Source organism: Neofelis nebulosa, chromosome 8 (assembly GCF_028018385.1).
Source record: "Neofelis nebulosa isolate mNeoNeb1 chromosome 8, mNeoNeb1.pri, whole genome shotgun sequence".
Lineage (NCBI taxonomy): Eukaryota > Metazoa > Chordata > Mammalia > Carnivora > Felidae > Neofelis > Neofelis nebulosa.
Window position 1 is genome coordinate 49,085,694 of NC_080789.1, and position 20,375 is coordinate 49,106,068.

Genomic DNA, 20,375 nt, shown 5'->3' on the forward strand with positions numbered 1-20,375 from the left:
AATCTTACACCCTCTGAAAGCATTTGGGCTTTTTCATACTCTTTTCTATAAAGGAATTTTGAATAGTAGGCATCACTCTTCTCAAAAACAAAACAAAACAAAACAAAACAAAACAAAACAAAACAAAAAAAACACCACCTTGGGATATTCCATGTCCCAGTTCAAACACCTTTAAGCTACTCCTAGCTAAAAAAGAATTCTTCCTTTTCCTGAATTTTTGTAAAATTTCAGTGAACCCCCTTTGTGCTCCCAATCAGCTGTCTTCTGCTGTAGCTCTTTGTGAACATTCCCATCTCACCTCAGAGAGTGTGTCTTTCACAGCAGAGCTGGTCCTGTGGACATAAACTTCTGGTGTTGCAAAATCTACCTACTTTTTGAAGCAGCAGGAAATATTACCCAGTGTTTGGACCTCTCACTCCTACTTTCTCTTCGCTCCTTTGCCAGCCTGGTGGTCTTGATTTAGACATTTGTCTTGAATTCTGAAGTCTGTCACTGACTAGTTTTGAGGAATCTCTTGCTCACAACCAGCTTCCAGTTTTGTTTTGCTCAGGTACTACGTTAACTCTGTGCATGCTAGGCTTTGGTGCCTTGTCTTTACTTCTCCTTATATGATTCTAGGCCACATCCACTTCTTAGCTTGGGGCTACTCCCTCACATGGACCATAACCTGTCACCACTGTCAGAAGAACTGGGGCAGAATTGAGGATGGGATTCCATGGACCATCTGCCTTTATAGTCCCCCTGGTACCTAGCACAGGTCTCTGTATAGGCAGATCCTCGACAGAAATTTGTTGATGGAATAAAAAAACAACACAGTTACAGTAGCATTTTGTGACGTAGAAAGGAAAGCATTTATTCAACGAACATCGGCTGTGCTTCCTTAGATGAGGCGTCATCTGGGTAGGGCCTAAGGATTCAGAGATAGAAAGGTTGGGTCTCTTTCCTTAAGAAATGTGCATGCTACTCGAAGTCTAGAGCTAGAAGCTGGGCAGTCAACTTGGACAGAGATGATAGAGAATTTACTAAACCGTGGGCCTTAACCCCAGGTCCCTATGCCAAACAAATCTTGAATATGTTAGGGGAGTTACAGTTTCTGAGCTGGAAAGATTCTTGAGAAAAATTGGAAAACTCTCTTGGGTCTTAATGCTGGCTGGCTAAAGAAAGGTGGCTCCTGAGAGAAGAGAGGGAGCCTGGTGAAGGACTCTGCAAGGGATATGTGTAAAACCCATAGGAGATCATGAACAAGTTTCCCAGGGCTCTCCACTCTACCTGTGGTTAATTTGGGGGTGGTGGTGGTGGATGGGGATATTGGCTAAAAAGGAGATTTTATTTTTCATATGGACATTAAAAAAAAAAAAATCACACGGCCTCCCGGAGATGAGTCTCCCTTACTGGCATGTCATGAACCTGTTTAAAACAATGCATCTGTTGTGATAGGCAACTGAGGTTCTGACTTGACTTTTTTTTTTTTTTTGAAAAGGGGGCCCTAACCTTCCCAGTAAACTTGTGCTTTTTCTTAGTGTCACAGATAGTGCGGTCAAAGCTTTTTCGGTTATGAAGCAAGCTCTAAAAAAAATAGAACAGCCGGAGTGATCTTCCTCTCTGTAAACTGTAAGTTATCTACCACAGGATCTCATTGAAGAGGTGGCCTTGAGGGCTTAAGTAAGTAGGTTATCCGATCATCGAACCAGGGCAAGAAACTGTCTGGCGAGCGACAGGAGCCCAGAGTGGGGTGGAGGGAGATGCAGGCGAATTGCATTTTGAGGTCTGGGTTGCTGTTTGCCACTCTGTCTCTTGTCATCGCCAAGCACAAGCAATCTTCCTCTGCGAAAGGTTGTTACCCAAGGGGCACACTGTCCCAAGCTGTTGACAGACTCTACGTCAAGGCGGCATGGCTCAAAGCAACAATTCCAGTAAGTATTAGGCTCTGCTTAAAATGATGACCTAACGGACATTTGTAATTCTGGATAACACTTCTTTTCCTTTGTTTTATTGTAGGAAGACCGCATAAAAAATATACGATTATTAAAAAAGAAAACAAAAAAGCTATTTATGGTGAGCCAGAGGGTTTTTTAAATGTTTTTCATCTTTCTACTTGTTTGATGCTTTCCCTCCTGCATTTTAATTTTTCCAGGTGGTCATTACGTAATAATCAGGTGGGGATTGCAGTGACATTTTACAAAAACTATATTCCACGGTTTACTTTATGCGATTTCTCATATCTTATTTATAGAAAAACTGCAGATTCCAAGAACAGCTTCTGTCCTTCTTCATGGACGATGTTTTTGGTCAACTCCAATTACAAGTCTGCAAGGAAAGACACTTTGTGGAAGAATTTCATAGCCTTAGGCAGCAATTGAGCCGCTGTGTAAGTATGCACAGCAAACACAGTGAGTTTGATCCTAGAAACCTACCTAGAAAACAGCATGTAGGGAGCTGTCTCCACAGCAAGGGTGAGTAAAAGGGGCTTTCTAATTGGTGGCTTGTGGTCCAAGTGGAGAGTTTATCGTCAGTGAACCAGCACTGAATAACCACGAGTAACTCATAATGCCAATACTTATTGTTTCTTTTTTTAATATTTATTATTCTTAAGGAGTGGCACATACGACATCTTGGAGATCTAAAATACCACGGAATGATCCTCAATATTTGTTTATTTGTTTGTTTGTTTGTTTACTTATTGTTTCCTCTGTATATGAGTCCCAAGTGATTCATTCAGTTATTTAATAAATATTTCTTAAGCACCAACATGTGCCACACACTATTCTAGGCTGTTATTTCCTTCTTTTCTTTCTTTCTTTCTTTCTTTCTTTCTCTTTCTTTCTTTCTTTCTTTCTTTCTTTCTTTCTTTCTCTCTTTCTTTCCTTGCCATATTGATGAGAGCTTTTAGATTGCTTTTTTCTTATTTACCTAATTTTTTTTATAGCTATACCCTTTTTAAGGCACGGTCTCAGTCCAAACTTTATAAAAACAGGGGTATGTCTTCTTTGGCCCTTAAGTTATTTGATGTTGCAGTATGGCCACTGTCACCACAAGCAATGGGGAATTAATTAAGAAGGTTAAAGTGACCACATTTCTCTATAAACATTCACGGTAAGAAAGACGGGTGCAGAACAATGAAACAAAATAAAGCAAAACAATTAAGCTGGGATCAGTGCAATATTAGTCGACTTGCCTCAGTGGGGGATGGTAAATCTTTTCTATGATCCTGTTTGGGTTCCAAGCATGCTTTCTCAGCCTCTTATGATTGTACCTTGCAGGCGGTGTGAAGGGGGGGTAGTGATGATTATTGCAGTCCTTGGATTGCTAGATGGAAACGAGTTCTGTACTCTTGGGCATTATGGTCACTGAGACTTCAATTCTGGGCAGTTGCAGGTGGAGTTTTACTTAAGAGTTAAGATGTGTTTTCCTTGGGGTCTGTCAAAGTGTTCAGGATCTCAAATTGCAGACCACAGCGCAGAGGCATTATATGTGGGTGAGGTGGTCAGTAGGTAAAAAATTCCACTGAATTTATCTTCTCTTTTTCTTTGGTTAGTTTGTGTTTAAGTTATGTCCTTGTTTGAAGCTTGGGTTGCATGGTGTCTTATAAACTCTCCGTTCCCATTCATGTATCTGCAACGATAAAAATTACAACCTGGTGCCTCTTTGTAGAAGAGAGAGAATGCCCTGGGCCAATTCCCTTGCCTAAACTAATGGAAAGATCCTCACTTCTCTTTGGCTTTTTTTATACGTTACCTTTGAGGTCATCTTGTTAAGATAGTGAATAATAGAAATAGCCTCTTAAATTTAAGTTGAATTATTATGTAGTTTTAGATTTCATTCCCCCTCCCGCCAGCCCATTAGGTTATAAGTAAGAGCGTTTTCGCCGCTAAAAGATTTGAGGAGGAGGAGACTACCTCTTGAAGGACTTGATGATATAGGGGAAATAATGAGACCTAAGGCAGCCACTGTAGGCTGGGGTGGAGTTCAAACGAACAATCGAGCTGCTTCCATTTCGGTGTCTGGAGACCAGGATCCTCTTCAGCCTGTTTTTTTTGTTTTTTTTTTTTCTTTTTCTTTTAAATGCATCCTGTTTCTCTTCCCTTTTTGTTTTAACTCCGATTCCTCGGTGTAGGTGCTATTCATTGCATTAGTCAGTCGATTTCATATCATGTTATTTCAAATGAAGTTGTTAATGGTGGTGAGGCACTAGAATAAATCCTTGCCTGATACTGTAGAGTGTATCTAGACGCCTGGAGCCCCAAAATGTGTGTCTATTTTCCCATCAGTTGGGTTTCCTCGGCTCAAATAGCTAGAGAACTCAATGATAGCTATAACCAAGACCATGAAACGTTCTAGATGAAAAATACAATTATCTAGGAACTCTGGTTTGCCTGGATTTATTTCTGGAGAAGTTTTTTTTCCCTAAAGAGACCTGTCAAAAAAGATACTTCTGCCAACAGAGATGTTTCTTTCAGGGACTTGGGTCACACGGCCTGTGGGAGCAGAGGGGTACCTCCCGCGCGGGCTGTGACTACGTACCAAAGTGGCTGGCTCCCCCTTGTGGCCAAATACGAGCACACACGTCCACTCAACCTCCTTGAGCGCCACCTAATTCTGGGCTTTCCTTCTTACTTTCTCGCACCTGAAGTCAAGCGCTGCTAGCCCCAGTTAATTTGTCTCACAGACTTTGGAGTTTATGCTGAGAGGTATACCAACCACCTCTGCGAAACTGAAAAAGAAAATCAGAGGATTAGCCTGAGTTTGGAAAGCCTTCGCAGACATTGTGTCGGGGAAATAGGTGCTTGCGTCTGGCTTAATCTTTTGGCCAATGATAATTTTGTATTTTTGGTAAGAGAAGCTGGTATCTGTTTAATATAAATTTACTGAGCATCTGCTCTAGTCAGTGAATGATTTCTTCTTATGAATATAGAACTTTCCTGCAAATGGTGTTGTAAAGACAAATGAAAACCCAATCAACTGGAACTAAATGGTTAAAAGAAACAAGTCAGTTTTGTAAACTGAATTTTTGCAAATTGGCTTACAGCAGGTGGCCTACTTCTGTATTTTCCAGGTTCTGTCCTGGGTGAGAAAGACCAGTCTGATCAAGTCCCCGGTCTCTGGTGTTTTGTACTCTTCCTACCGGCAGAGAGATGTAAACAAAGAAGGCCAGTGAATCATGAAATGTGACATGTGTGATGCTGAGTTTTCTGTGTGACCTGGTCACTGTGGAAGCACAAAGGGGGAGGTAGTTAATTCTGTCCACCTTGAGGTTTGGAGAGCATGTATTATTGAAGGAGGTGATGACTGCATTCGGTTTCTTGGGGAATGAGGGGGCAGGAATGGCGGGGGGAGAAGCTTGAATAAACCTTGATGGTGTGAAATGACATATCATATTCAGGAAACAGCAAGTAACTGAGTATGAATGTAGAATGGCTTGGGGAATGTCTAGAGGAGGCTGGTTGTTTAGATTTTAGCCAGGAGATGCTAATAAAGGGCTGGCTAAGAGAGGCATGATAACACCGGCTGAGGATAAGGATTGTCCTGAAGAAAGATGTAAAGCCATCGAAGGGCAGGGCAGGATCACATACTCTTATGTTTCAGAGAAAGCTCTTTGGTGAAGGTAGAGGGATGTAGGTGGGGGGGGTGAGGGTCTAGGGAGAAAAAAGTATATAAAAAGCATTGCAATAATGTGGCTGGAGTGAACACACTCGGGTCATAGGGAAGGGCGAGGAGAGTCTGAGGAAGAGAGGAGAGTCTGGGATGAGCCTAAGGTTCTTACTTGGGGGGCTGAGTGGGAGGGGGTGTCATTCATTAAACATAGAAGGAGAAAGCTTGGAGTAAGGTAAATGAGTTGCTGTCAGACCTGCTAGAAGTTTCAGGAGTCCCACACGTCAGAGTAATCATAAGAGTAGTATGTAAGCTTTCCATATATATATATTGGGTATGTTTAATATTTATGACGTATTTATTAACAGATTTATTGAGATATAATCAACACACGATTAACTGAACATAGTTCAAGTGTGTAATTTGGTAGTTTTGACATGCGTATACCCTTGTGAAGCCATCGCCACAATTAAGATAATGGATATATCCATCACCCCCAAAAGTTTCTTGGTGCCCCTTTGTGATCTGTCTCCGTCCCCAGGGAATCACTGATCTGCCTTTTGTCACTGTAGATTTTTTTGCATTTCCTAGAATTTAATGTAAATGGCCCATATGTTACACTCTTTTATGTCTGACTTTTTCCACCCAGCATAATTATTTTGAGATTCACTCGTGTTACTGAGTGTATCGGTCATTTATTCCTTTTTTATTGCCATGTAGTATTCTATGATAATGATGTAGTACAATTTGTTTGTTTGCCTACTGATGGTTTTTTTTTTTTCCCCAGCTTTCAGCTATCACAAGTAAAGCTGCTATGAATATTTGTATGCAAGTCTTTGGACAGGTATTTTCATTTCTCTTGGGTGAATACCTAGGAGTGGCATAGTTGGATCATAAGTTAGGTGGATGTTTTGTAAGAGATGGCCAAACTGTTTTCCAAAGTGACTATCCCATTTTAAGTTCTCACCAGTAGTGTGCGAGAGGTCACTACTCAGGATCCTTGCTATCGCTTAGTATGGTCAATGTTTACACATGCCAGCCAGTGTAGTTGTGGTATCACATTGTGTTTTCCATTTGCATTTCCCCAGTCATTAATGATGTCGAGTATCTCTTGACTTGCCTATTTATCATCAATATATCTTTGGTGAAGTGTCTGTTTGGATATTTTGCCCATTTAAAAAAAGAGGTTGGTTATTTTCTCACTGGGTTTTGCGTATGTTTGTTTTCAAGTATATTCTGCATGCAAATCTTTTATCAGATATATAATTTGCATATGTTTTTCTCTTGGTCTGTGACATCTTTTCATTATCTTAACAGTGTCTTTTGAAGAGAAGACGTTTTACATTTTGATGGTGTCTAACTTATCAATTTTTTTCTTCAATGAATCATGCCTTTTGTGCCACATTTAAGAAATCTTTATTTAACACAAGGTCACAAAGAACTTTTACTATGTTTTCATTTACAATTTTTTCTACTTTTAGGTTTCACATTTAGGTCAATGCCTTTTCACCTGTTGAGATGACCGTGTGAATTTTATTTTTTAGACGATTGATACCAATTACATTGGTTTTCAAAGTTATGCCAACTTTGCATTTCCGGGATCTACTCTATTTGGTAATAATGCTTTGTCCCTATCATGTATTGTTAGGTTCAACTTGCTAAAATTTTATTAATAAGTTTTGTATCTATGTTTATGAGGGACATTTGTATCCTTTAATATCTTTGTCTCATTTTTGGAATTAGTATAATGCTGATCTCATTCAGTAAGTTGGAAAGTATTCTCCCCTCTTTCATTTTCTGGAAGGGCTTGCATAGAATTGATCCTTTGAAGCCATTTTTTGAAGCCAATGGTCCAGTGAAGCCATTTTTGCCTAGAGTTTTGTGTATGGGAAGATTTTAAACTAAGTATTTTAGTTTTTAATAGCTGCAAGGCTATTGATGTTCTTAATTTCTCCTAGAGTGAGCTTTGATAATTTGTGTTTTTCAATTTTATTATTCATTTCATCAAATCTACCAAATTTTAACCACAAAATTGTTCATGTTATTTCTTTAGTATCCTTTAAATTTTTTTTTTTCAATTTAATGTTTATTTATTTTGAAAGAGAGAGAGACAGACAGAGTGTGAGCAGGGGAGGGGCAGAGAGAGAAGGAGACACAGAATCTGAAGCAGGCTCCAGGCTCTGAGCTGTCAGCACAGAGCCCGAGAGGAGGCTCAAACTCAAGAGCCATGAGATCATGACGTGAGTGGAAGTCGGACGCTTAATCGACTGAGCCACCCAGGCAACCCACGTTAATATCCTTTTAATGTTTGTAATAGTATGGGATGATGTCATTTCTGTCATTGTGGATATTGGTATTTTTTGTCTTCACCCTTTTTTCCCTTGAAATTTTATTGAAATTCATCAATTTTATTGACTTCTCAAAGAATCAGTTTTTAGTTTGATTTCCTCTATGGATTTTCAGTTTTGATTTCACTGATTTTCATTCTGAGTTTTATTATTCCTTTCTTCTGTTACATTTGAGTTTACTCTTTTTTTTTTTTTCTGGTTTCTTAAGTTGAAAGATTGGGTCACTAATTTGAAATCTTTCAGTGTTTTCTTAAGGTGAAAGCTGAAGTTATTTGTTTGAGGTTTTTTTAATCTTTTCAGTATAGGAATTCAGTGTTTTGAATTTCCCTTTTGGTACAAAGTACTTTAGCTACATCCCACAATCTTTGATATGTTGTGCTATTTTCATTTACCTTGAAATACTTTCTAGTTTCCTTTTTGATTTCTTCTTAGATCCTTTTGTTATTTGGAAGGGAATCCTTTAGTTTCTGTATATTTGGGGATTTTTCCAGATGCCTTTTTGATTTTGATTCCTAATTTGATTTCATTTTTGTCAAAGAGCATCCTTTATGTGACTCAAATCCTTTTATATTTGTTGAGCCATGTTTTATGGCCCAGAATTTGGTTAATTTTGATAAACGGTGTATGTGTATTTGAAAAGAATTGATATCTTGCTGTTGGGTGGGGTGTTCTATAAATATCACTTAGATCTAGTTGTTACTATTTTCCAATTTTTCTAAATCTTTACTGATTTTTTTTTTTTTACTTATTTTATCAATTGTGGACATCTCTGGCATTAATTGTGAATTTTTCTATTTCTCTATCAGTATTCATGGTAGAAGCTCATGTATTTTGAAGTTCTGCTATCAGGTGCGTAAATATTTATGACTACAATGTCATCTTGATGAATTGACCCCTTTATTTTATAAAAGTACCCTATGGTCCTTCATAATATTCTTTGTTCTGAAATCCACTTTTTCTGATAAAAATAGAACCACTTCAGCTTTCCTTTGATTAGTGTTAGCATGATATATCTTTCTCTGCCCTTTCACTGGTAACTTATTTGTGCCTTTTATTTAAAGTGGATTTCTTTTAGGCAGCATATATTTAAGTTCTGTGTGTTTTTATCCATGTCGACAATCTTTTTATTGGTAGGTTTAGATCATTTACCTTAAATGTGATGGGGGTTTAATATGGTTGGGGTTAAATCTACCACCCTGTTGTTTCTCTTCTATTTATCCAGTTATCCTTTGTTCCATTTTCTTCTTTTTCTGACTTCTTTTCGATTGATTTTTTAAATGATTCCATTTTATCCCTTTTATTAACTTATTAATTATAACTCTGTGTTTTGCCATTTTTGAGACTCTTCATTCTTTTGCGTAGACCCAGGTTCCTATCTGGTAATATCTTCTTTCTCTTTGAAGGATTTCCTTTAACATATCTTGTGGTACAGTTCTATTAGGGATGAATTCTTTCAGATTTTTTCTTTTCTCCTCTTCTTGTTCTTCTTCCAATTTATTTGTTAAAGATATAGCGTTGTTTGCCTTACAAAGTTTCTCATAGTCTGCAGTTTGAGGATTGAATCTTCATTGTCATTTAATTTGTTTTTCTTTATTTTCCATACATTGGTAATTACACATAGATACTTGATCAGATTCAGCTTGATGTTTTGGCTGAATCACTTCATATGTAGGGTTGTGTACTTTTCATCAGAGACACATAGTATATGGCTTTTATGTTTATGATATTAGCAGTCGTTAATTATTGCCTAGATATATTTATTCATAAGGCATTGCAAAATGATACTTTAAAAATTCTATTATACCTTCCTTATTTATAAATGGGGATAATTCCACAAACAGAACCTACCCTTACTACTTGGCTCTCCTGAGAAATTTATCATATAAGAAAGGCAGAACAAATACTTTATTCTTTTTCTTTCTTTACTAGTTTTCAATATAAGGAATTGATTTTCTAACATTCTTCCCAGGTGATCAGTGAGTTGTTATTTTCTCCTAGAGTTATTATTAACTCATGGACTTAAATTATTTTTCATTTCTGAGGACTCTTTCTGGCTTCTACAAGCTTCCTGCCTTCCATTTTTTTTTTTAATTTATTTATTTTTATTTTTTTTTTCAACGTTTTTTATTTATTTTTGGGACAGAGAGAGACATAGCATGAACGGGGGAGGGGCAGAGAGAGAGGGAGACACAGAATCGGAAACAGGCTCCAGGCTCCGAGCCATCAGCCCAGAGCCTGACGCGGGGCTGGAACTCACGGACCGCGAGATCGTGACCTGGCTGAAGTCGGACGCTTAACCGACTGCGCCACCCAGGCGCCCCCTGCCTTCCATTTTTTTAAGTCCACCAAGACTGGCGTGTTATTAAGCCGCTCCTAAGAGAGAGAACCATGATAATTATCATGATAAGCTATTTGGTCTGGAATTCTGGTACCACTGTATTTGAATGTCATCTCCTTTTTTTTTTTTTTGTAACATTCTAGGTATTTTGCAGCACCTAATAAAATATTATATTTTAAAATTAGTCTGATTTGGGCAATTCAGATCGTATAATTATTCAAAGGAAATAAGTTATGGGGAATGTAAACATTTTTATTTTTATAATCTTTGCTAGCCATAGTATTTGGCTAAATGGTATTTGGAAAGCTGACCTATGCATATGTGAAAAAACACATGAAAGATTTTTTTTTAGAAAAAATTTGTTCATGTTTATTTTTTTGAGAGACAGAGAGAGAGAGAGGGAGAGAGAGAGAGAGAATGAGTGGGGAAGGGGCAGAGAGAGACAGAGACACAGAATCCAAAGCCGGCTCCAGGCTCTGAGCTGTCAGCACAAGAATCCGACGCAGAGCTCGAACTCACGAACTGTGAGATCATGACCTGAGCCAAAGTCAGACACTTAACTGAGTGAACCACCCAGGTGCCCCTAAAGATTCTCATGGAGCTCAAATACTCTCAGACTTAAAAAGGAACTTACGAGTTGCTTAGTTGAATTCATGAAAAATTTGCCTAATTGCTAGTGATCAAAGTTGAAACTGAAACTGAAAAAAAACTCCACTAGTTTTTAAGATTTCATTATCTCCTTTAATTGGCATTCAATTAAATACATTTCTTTATATTTATTATATGTACTTAATTTTAAAGTCTGGTAAGTCTTGGCTAAGAGAATATTTGTGTCTCCACATCTTGTAGCGTATTCAACAGGTAATTTGTGTCATTAATCGCAACTAGCTTATCAACTTACAAAACATGCCTGGTACTTATCCCGGCGGTTTCAATTTGTTTTAATTGCAACCGATTGAACTGATAAAACCAGAAGTAGAAAGTGAGACCAGCCCTGTGTTATTCTCTCATTAAGTGCAAAGTCCAGTCCAAAACCTGTCTTCCGCAATACCAATAATCTCATCTTGTGGTTGTTGGAAGACTTAAATGCACATGCTAGTGTCTATTAGCTTATAACGGTGCTGCCAAATTCTTAGCGTCTTTCCTTACTGCTCTCCTTACACACAACACTAATTTTCTTCCAATTACATTTTGGCGACAATTTCCAAAGGAATGGGTCACCTAAACAACAAATTCCTTTTCAGTGCCCATATTAGTGTTAACTTGCATAATGTGTACAATTTATAGTAGTTCTTTTTCTTTTTCTTTTTTTTTTTTTAATTTTTTTTGGGGACAGAGAGAGACAGAGCATGAATGGGGGAGGGGCAGAGAGAGAGGGAGACACAGAATCGGAAGCAGGCTCCAGGCTCCGAGCCGTCAGCCCAGAGCCTGACGCGGGGCTCGAACTCACGGACCGCGAGATCGTGACCTGAGCTGAAGTTGGACGCTTAACCGACTGCGCCACCCAGGCGCCCCTATAGTAGTTCTTTAAGCATAAAGAGATCATTTTTGAGTAACCGGTTTAAATCTTGGTGTATATATATTTTCTAATGATATTATAGAATCTCTTTGTTGCGAAATTCGCTCCTTAGTTAGCGGTATATAAGTTCTCTGTCAGAATTATGGGGCACAGCTCTATCTTTCCATGGGCTACGTTACGTGGAATTATTCTTTTTTTTTTTTTCTTGATATATAATTGACATACAACATTATATTAGTTTTCAGATGTGCAATATAATGATCCAATATTTGTATCAATTATGAAACGATCACCACAATAAGTCTAGTTAACACGCATGCATGGACTCATTCTGATAAACAGTTACATTGAGAGCGTTTAAGAGTTTGTAGTGAAGGTATTTGGAAACTCTTTCTACTTTTTTTCTATGGAACATGGAGAAATGTTGTGTGAAAAAAAAAAGATGGTGCAATCCAGTCTGAAGTTGTATGATGAGGTAAATATAGGGGCTTATGTACGATTTTACATTGCTCCAGTGGTTGTGAAAATGCTGCATTTGTTGATGATAGGATACATGCTAATCAAACTCTTCATAGAAAGAATTTGAGGTCGTTCTTTGGAGAATACACTATGTACAGTTAGTTCTCTGCAGGAACACAGCATGTGTAGCTGTCTAGTCCTTGACCCACATATTTCATTTCCACAGCGTTATCAGTGGAGAGGGATTTTCCATTTGTGTTTTAGCGGTCATACATAATCCAAATTTGTATAATTATTCAAAATGTGAGGAGATTGGGGACACAAAATTACGGATTGTGTTTGTTCATCCCGTTGTTTTTCAGAAACCAAAATGCTCACTGATGCCCGGGACACGCTTCATTGTGTTGTTAAACCAGAGGCCCTGTGAACCCCAAAGCTGTAAGCTGGTGCTTGCGTTGCATTCATTGATCCCTTCACTCAACAAACATTTAGTGAGCATCTAATACTTGCTGAACACTATTCCAGAGGCTGGAACAGCCAAAATTGACATATATCTCTGTCCTTTTAAAACTCCTTGAAAACGCGGCCAGCCAGTTTCAGCGGGTCTCAGCTCGGGCTGGGTGCTGTGCAGGGAGCTGGCGGCAGGAGGCGCTGCGGCGGGGCTGGGAGCCCTGAGCTTCCTCTGGCCGCTTGGCCTTTCTCGCTGCCTCTGCGCTCCGCCACACTCACCCTTCAAGGTGCAGCTAACAGGAGTTTTTCTTCTGGAAGTCGTATGGAATCCCGCAGTCAGGCTGCCTCTACTTCTTAGAGCAATTGTATTTTTTTTTAAATCACAGTATTTATCACGCAGTGTTGTAATTTTGCGTCACCATTTGTCTGAGCAGACTGTGAGCCATCGCTTGTGGCTTGTGTGCCAAGGCCATTTTTCATCTTGCAGGCTACTTTTATTTTGTTTTGTTTTATTTTATTTTACTGTATTTTATTTTTAAAAGTGTATTTATTTATTTTGAGAGAAAGAGAGAGAGCGCGTGCGTGCATGCAAGCAGGGGGAGGGGCAGAGAGAGAGAGGAGAGAGAACGTTCCTTTAAAAAAAAACTTTTTAAATCAAAAAATTGTTTTATTCTCAAGTTAGTTAACATACAGTGTAGTCTTGGCTTCACGAACAGAACCCAGTGATTCATCTCTTACATATGGTACCCAGTGCTTTTCCGGAAAAGTGCCCTCCTTAATGCCCGTCACCCATTTAATACGCCCCTGCAACGCCCATGAACTCTCAGTTTGTTCTCTGTATTTAACAGTGTCCTGTGGTTTGTCTCTCTCTCTCTCTCTGTTTTTATCTTCTTTTTCCTTCCCTTCCCCTATGTTCATCTGTGAGTTTCTCAAATTCCACGTATGAGTGAAATCATATGAAATCTGTCTCTCTCTGACTGACTTATTTCAAGAGAGAACATCCTAAGCAGGCTCTGTTGTCAGCACAGAGCCCGAGGAGGGGCTCAGTCTCACGAACCAAACCGTGAGATCATGACCTGGGCTGAACTCAAGAGTTGGACACTTAACCATCTGAGTCACTCAGGTGCCCCTATCTTGCAGGATACTTTTTAAAAAAACTTTCTTGTTTGTTTATTTATTTATTTTGAGAGAGAGCAAGCAGGGGAGAGGCAGAGAGAGAGAGAGAGAGAGAGAATTCCAGGCAGGCTCCATGCTGTCAGCACAGAGCCCGAGGTAAGACTCGAACCCACAAACCATAAGATCATGACCTGAGCTGAAACCAAGAGTCAGACACTCAACCTACTGAGCCACCCAGGTGCCCCTGGCAGGCTACTTTTAAAAATTAAATTAATCAATGTGATATGGGTGGAGGCACTATTGTATGCTTAGTGTATAATAACTACGCAATAAAAATGTATTAACTTAATGATGCATGACTAGGCTGTTGCCTTCTGACATCTCATACTTTTCTTTGAGCCCTAGTTATTCTAGCTCTACTAACAAATGGCCTCCAGTCTAGATCACATCTGCTTTGGTTGAGTTTGTCAAATCATGCATCCGTTCCTACAGTAATGTCGCTGACCCTTTGTTGTGCATTGTTTTCAGCAAATGCAACTATACACGGAAATATAAGGGAGAGGAAATCACTGCATTAGAAATTTCTCTAATTGCATATTAGATGGCAAAGCCACCTGACTTGTGACCGTAAAACCTGGCTGCTCTGCTGGGTCTGTAGACATGTTGACAACAGTGAGGAAAACGAGAACCTACTGCATCAGATCTTTACTAGGAGGCCACGTATAGTGAATGGATCTCAAGGCACCAGAAAGCATCCCATAAACCAGCACGCTCCTGTGGCAACATTGGCACTATTAAGTGTTTCTTGCTATTGCTGTTGATGGTGGAGGTGGTTCTTGTTGTTTTTTGCCAAACCTTATTTTTCTCCTTTTTTACTCTCCTCGCCCTTCTTAGGTGGAGTGAAGGCAGAAGTCCTTCTTGTCCTTCCCACCCTGCTCTGGGATGTGCTGCGGGCTGGAGTTTTCTGGGCAGAGACACAGTCAGAAGGAATGCCTTAATGATATTTAACTTCCATAAGGTCCAGAATTTGGTTGGTTTTTTTGGCTTCCCACTTTTAGTGTTAAATCTTTACATCCTAGCACAGGCATACTGGATATTGTGCCGTGTAACTTGGTTCTGTACTTTGTGGTTGATCCTTGCACCTAAGAACTTCGCTACAGTGCCTTGGATTTAGGCAAATGTTGATTCTCTTATGAAGTTCTCTTTCATCCCATTGCAAGATTTGGACCAACTACTTTTCTATTAGATAATTTCAGGTCAGAAGGAATCAGCATCTAATCAAACTGTCTAATGGGCAGACCTGTCTAAATTTCTTTCCATAGCTACTCTCTTGGCTGGACCTAGACTTGGTTATTTCTCGAATTTGCTCTTGTAGTTCCAGTCTGAAAAACAAAATGAACAAAGAAACACACACACACATACACACACGCACGCACACACACACACACACCCCACAGTATTTCTTCTGCTTATTATCACATTGTCCATTTTCACGTAGAAATCTTCTCTGTCTCTGTCTCTGCTGATCAGCTTCGTCCTCTAAAGCCATTTCCAGCATTTCCCTTCTATAATGCAGAACCGAGATCTTTGAACTAATCTCTCTTTGGAACTGGATTTTGAAGGTTTTCAACAGGAGCTTGGCTGAATTGGAATATCTCTTCCAAGTTATGCTGATTTTTTTTTTTTTTGGTATAATAGAGTGGTTTCAAATACAGACTCTGGAGTCAGAATATTTGGGTTTGGATCTCAGTTCTTCCACTTACTGTGTGAACACAAGCATAATATTGACTTCTGTGCTTCAGTTTATGAATCTGTAAAATGAGGATAACAATAGCACCTACCTCACACGGTTATTGTGAGGACCGAATGCGGTAATATAATCAAAGCCTTCGGATTAGTGCCTGATACATAATACTAACATAATACCTGTTGACTGTTATTATTTTTACCTAGCAATCTTCTCAGTATTTCTGTCTTCGGTTGCAGGGGGATTGAGGTAAAGTAGAGAGCTCCTGGAGCTGCTGAATTTTTACCTAATAATATTGATCTGGTGTTTTTTGTTTTTTTTTTTTTTTTAATTTCCTGTCCGCAGTTCTTTATTTACTCTTTTGGTTCATCATTATGTCTTCAGTGTCCAGCACTGAAGTCTGACACATAGTGAGCACTTCATCATTTGCATAATGAATGAATGGATTCTTTCTGACTGTACTCTCTGAGATGGCCTACCACTGTCCAGGATCTGTCACGCATTGTTTTGGCCTCACTGGATCTGGTCTGGGTTGAAATGTCCTCTTCTTCTAAATATTTATTTATTTAGAGAGAGAGAGAGAGAGAGAGAGAGAGAGCAAGCCAGAGAGGGGGAGAGAGAGAGAGGGAGAGAGAAATCCCAAGCAGGCTCTAACTGTCAAGGAGCCTGACGCAGGGCTCGAACTCACAAACCGTGAGATCACGACCTGAGCCGAAACCAAGAATCAGATGTTCAACTGACTGAGCCACCCACATGCCCCTGAAATGTCCTCTTCTTAATTCAGGGTTCTTACCACAGGAAAATCCAATGTCGTGGTGTGAGTCCTGTAAACTATACCTTAACCTGAACATTCTGTGTCTGCAAGCTCTTCTGTGCCTAATCGGGGAGGCCCCTTGCACAAGAGGGGTCTCTTCCTTCTACACAGTGTATACGAAAGTACAGTCCCCACTGGGGCAGTCATGACACCATCACCACCATTAGGCCCTGTAACAGCATTCAGGATATAACTGTCAAATCATTTCAGCTATTTTTGCTTGGTAAGAAAAGGAGCCTGAATGCTGCCCATTGTCCCCACTTTTCTCTTTGTGTTCTGGCCTAAAGGGATCTGCTGACTGACATTGGCCATGTCTTATTGGTTTCAAAAGTGCTGTCTTTTAGCCGTTTCCATTCATGAGTTTTCTTTTTTTTAAGTTTTTATTTATTTTTGACAGAGAGAGAGAGTGCGCAAGCTGGGGAGGGGCAGAAAGAGAGGAAGACACAGAATCTGAAGGAGGCTCCAGGCTGTCAGCACACAGCCCGATGCGGGGCTCAAACTCACAAACCACGAGATCGTGACCTGAGCCAAAGTCGGATGCTTAACCAACTGAGCCACCCAGGAGCCCCTCCATTTCATGAGTTTTAACTGTTACCATTACTGATGTGCCCAGCACGATTTTATCACTAGGACAGGACCTTTGGCAAGCAACTTAACCCTTTGGGACTTGGCTTTCTTTTCTGTAAATCGAGAAGAATTGGCCTATACCACCTCCTTGGTCTGTTCTAGCACTGAGTTTCCACAAGTAAAAACTAAAGTCATGGGCAAGCAAAAGACAATGTTAATGACCTCCTACTTGACTACTAAGTGATTTCTGTGCTCAGAAAGGGTTTGAAAATTCACTTCCTCAAAGGAGATTGGCAGTTTCTCCTAGCCTGGTTACAAGCCATCTTCTCAAAACATTGAACGCTCCTTCTCCTGCTTTAGAAACTAATATTTCCTGATGTCTTCTCCTGGCAGTTAGTGCCTGAATACCGTACTGTGCGATGTATGTAGTGGACAGGATGATTTTCCAAAAAGGGAATTTGTTCTTGTAAGTTCCCACATCTCCCATGCTTCCTTTGTCTCTGATTGGATTGCTCTAGTCTTGTTGTCTTCCTGCCTCCGGGCCTTTACACACCCTCCCCTGTGCCTGAATTATTCTCTCCTGTGCATCTTCCCCAAATGCCCTTTATCCTTTCTTCGTGCTCCCATACTACTGGTTCCTTCTCATTTTTCAGATTTTAATTTAAACGTCATTCTTCAAAAGAGCCTTCCCTGACCACCCAGTTGAAAGTAGGCCATTCCTGTAAATTCTTATCATAGAGTCCCCGGCATTACAAACACAGATTTACTTGTACCTTGTATTTTGTAACTTAATGTTAGTTTCTTTGTTTATCATCTGCATCTCCTATGGAACTGTAAGCTCTGTGATGACAGAGACCAACTATTATTTATTTGCCAGTGCACATCTACGCCCAGAACATTATACCTGCTCAATAAATGTGTATTGAATGGGTAGAAAAGTATTATTACAGCCTCTTCAATAATATAACCTGTATTTTCTGTTGATTTATTAGATTTCATGTGCTTCATCAGCTAGAGAGATGAAAACGATTACCAGGATGAAAAGAACATTTTACGGGGTAAGTATTTCAAATCATTGTTTTTGAATACTGTACTTTGTTTTTTAAAATGTGAACATTTCTGCTTTTATATCTCTGTTTTATCTGCAGATTGGAAACAAAGGAATCTACAAAGCTGTCAGTGAACTGGATATTCTTCTTTCCTGGATTAAACAATTCCTGGAAAGCATTAAGTAATGCAAGAACCCAAGTGCATGGATTTGATTGTTATTTTGGAATATAATGAGAACCACTGGAAATAAATTTATAAGACTGTATTGCTTTTAAAAAACTTTTGTACATGGTACTGATACCAAGTTAGATGACTAGGTACATTTAACATGATAAAGTTTTGGAGATCCATAAATTATCTCTAATATGTACATTTTCTATATTTTCAAAGAATACTTTCATCCTGACCATGTTTTATTATCCTCAAGTACACTTAATTTAAAGCTGCATAATCAGAATTAACTCATGTAATATTTGTGGAGGAAAAATGACAGCTTTCTGGAATACAATATAATGTTATCGAGACTTCCATAGATGCTATTGGGATTATTATCTACTTAAGGGTTTTTATGATTTTTAATTATGTCTGGTGTGAACTTAGCTCCCAACAGACCTTTATGTTAATAAGTAAACTGTGCTTCTTTCTCCTGGATGTCCTTTCTATGACAGTGTGCTGGAATTTTATTGAGTACAGTGGGTAACAACCAGATCAGATCAAATGGGACAGACATGTAAACTAACTGCTCGGAATGGTTTAACGGGAAGGCCTTTGACAGATAACTCAAGCCTCAAAGACCACAAGCTACCAACCTGAGATGCTGTCCGAGATTGATCATGCTCCCTCCAGGTGCTGTACAGTTAGGAAAGTCGATGGAGGTCAAATAAAAGCCTCAATGCAGCTGAAATTCCTCTCCAGGAAACTTTTCAGGGCTTAAAAGCCTCACTTGCCCAGCTAGCCCTTCAGTTAAATGAATAATATGGCTAGGCCTTTGTTTTTGCATTACATGTTCTCGGCTTCTCACCTAGAGGCCTGCAACACCTGGGCCATTTCAGCGAGCAGTTTGTGCGATGGCCGGTTCACTTCTGCAAAGTGTTCCTCGTGCCGCCGAGGCACACAGACAACACTGTGACTTGGTGTTTTGTGATATGAATAGGCAGGGCCTCCTCCAGGTCCGTATGGATTTGGTCCTTGGCCCCTCTTCTCTTTATTGCTTTCCCACCATCCAGTTCTTCTTTTCAATCATATGCTGATTATTCTATTCGCTAGGGACTAGCCTCTCTCGATCTAGCTCATTTTCCAAAATCACTTCTTTGTCCCCTGCCACTCCTTCTCTCTGCTTTCCCCATCCATACCCTGTGGTCCCATGTTTTATCTCTATTAAGACCCCCCCAGAGAGGGCAAGTTGTGGAGAGAAGAAGGAAATGGAAAGGGGGAGCCTGGAGGACTCTCTTCATCTTGTGCTGTTGACCTAGGGCTTCCCGTTACCTGTCACCACACAACACTATTACAATACCGTTGGCTATAGGCCCTATGCTGTACCTTTCATTCCTCTGACTTATTTGTTCCATACCTGGAAGCCTGTACCTCCCCACTCCCCTTCCTCCTTTTTGCCCCACCCCACAACCTTGGCAACCATCAGTCTGTACTCCGTATTTAGTTATGGGTCTGTTTTGGGCACCCTACTTTCTTTGAGGAACATTTGGAAGAGATGGGATCCTGGCGATGAGGAATATGCCCCCTGGCTTTGCCATGGACTTGAGAGGAGGTGGTGTACCCATGGCCTGTCATTACCCCACTTTTAGAAGCTGCCCCTCATGCCTCAGTTTGACCACGTTGTCCTTCCACAGAGCCCAGGGTCTCCAGTCTTGGTTGCAAACCGCGCCTAACCTGCTGCATTGCTTATGGACTCCAGACATCAGTGGGGCTATGAAATATTCATTTGCTGGTCAGCAAACCCGAGGTCCTAAAGGAAACAGTTTCACTCGTGCTCCCCAATATTTTTGGTGATTGAATTCAATGTGTTTGTTTATTTCCCAAAATCGTTCATTTACCCAGAATAGTCAAAAGGCTGCTAAACTCAGTCAGAAGCACTATAGGACTCTAAAGGTCATCACCCAGTAAGAAACCAATATCCATGTCTCAATGCCTATTCACAAGCAAACTTTCTCAAATGCTAAGGAAAAAGCATGGTTTTAGTGTGTTTGAGTAGAGACTGGACTATTGAAAAGGCAAGAAGAGAGAAGCTGGTGTCCCGAGGCACAGTGAGAAAAAGGGTTTGGTGGGGCCACTGGGCTTTGGATGAAGCCTTCCCTTCGGTTTATAGGTCCTACTCTGGCCTTTATCAGAACCAGAGATGGTTACATTTTGGGAAATGGACA

At 39.9% G+C, this 20,375-nt stretch overlaps 1 protein-coding gene across 9 annotated transcripts; it reads left to right on the plus strand.

Moving 5' to 3' along the window:
* Nucleotides 1-399: 399 nt before the first annotated feature.
* IL26 (interleukin 26) lies at nucleotides 400-18,529 on the plus strand. Of its 9 annotated transcripts, none has more exons than XR_009265550.1 (8): nucleotides 400-550; nucleotides 1,521-1,913; nucleotides 1,999-2,055; nucleotides 2,234-2,368; nucleotides 12,616-12,691; nucleotides 14,714-14,832; nucleotides 17,940-18,005; nucleotides 18,096-18,167. XR_009265550.1 is itself a non-coding variant. In XM_058742089.1 (7 exons), the coding sequence occupies exons 2-6, from the start codon at nucleotides 1,743-1,745 to the stop codon at nucleotides 17,960-17,962; spliced, it is 462 nt and encodes a 153-aa protein (XP_058598072.1). In that variant the 5' UTR covers nucleotides 401-550; nucleotides 1,521-1,742; the 3' UTR covers nucleotides 17,963-18,005; nucleotides 18,096-18,140. The 9 variants fall into 9 exon arrangements, 5 of the variants coding, with proteins under 5 accessions (XP_058598072.1, XP_058598068.1, XP_058598071.1 ...); XR_009265549.1 differs by having other exon boundaries at nucleotides 14,714-14,837; nucleotides 18,096-18,158; XR_009265551.1 differs by having other exon boundaries at nucleotides 14,714-14,849; nucleotides 18,096-18,157.
* Nucleotides 18,530-20,375: the final 1,846 nt, after the last annotated feature.

Bases quoted from the DNA above. Each gene is read 5' to 3' on its own strand.
- IL26 (XM_058742084.1), top strand. From the start codon at position 1,743: ATGCAGGCGAATTGCATTTTGAGGTCTGGGTTGCTGTTTGCCACTCTG. The intron at 1,914-1,998 runs GTAAGTATTAGG...GTTTTATTGTAG, and splicing joins GGCTCAAAGCAACAATTCCA to GAAGACCGCATAAAAAATAT. The intron at 2,369-12,615 runs GTAAGTATGCAC...GTTGTTTTTCAG, and splicing joins GGCAGCAATTGAGCCGCTGT to AAACCAAAATGCTCACTGAT.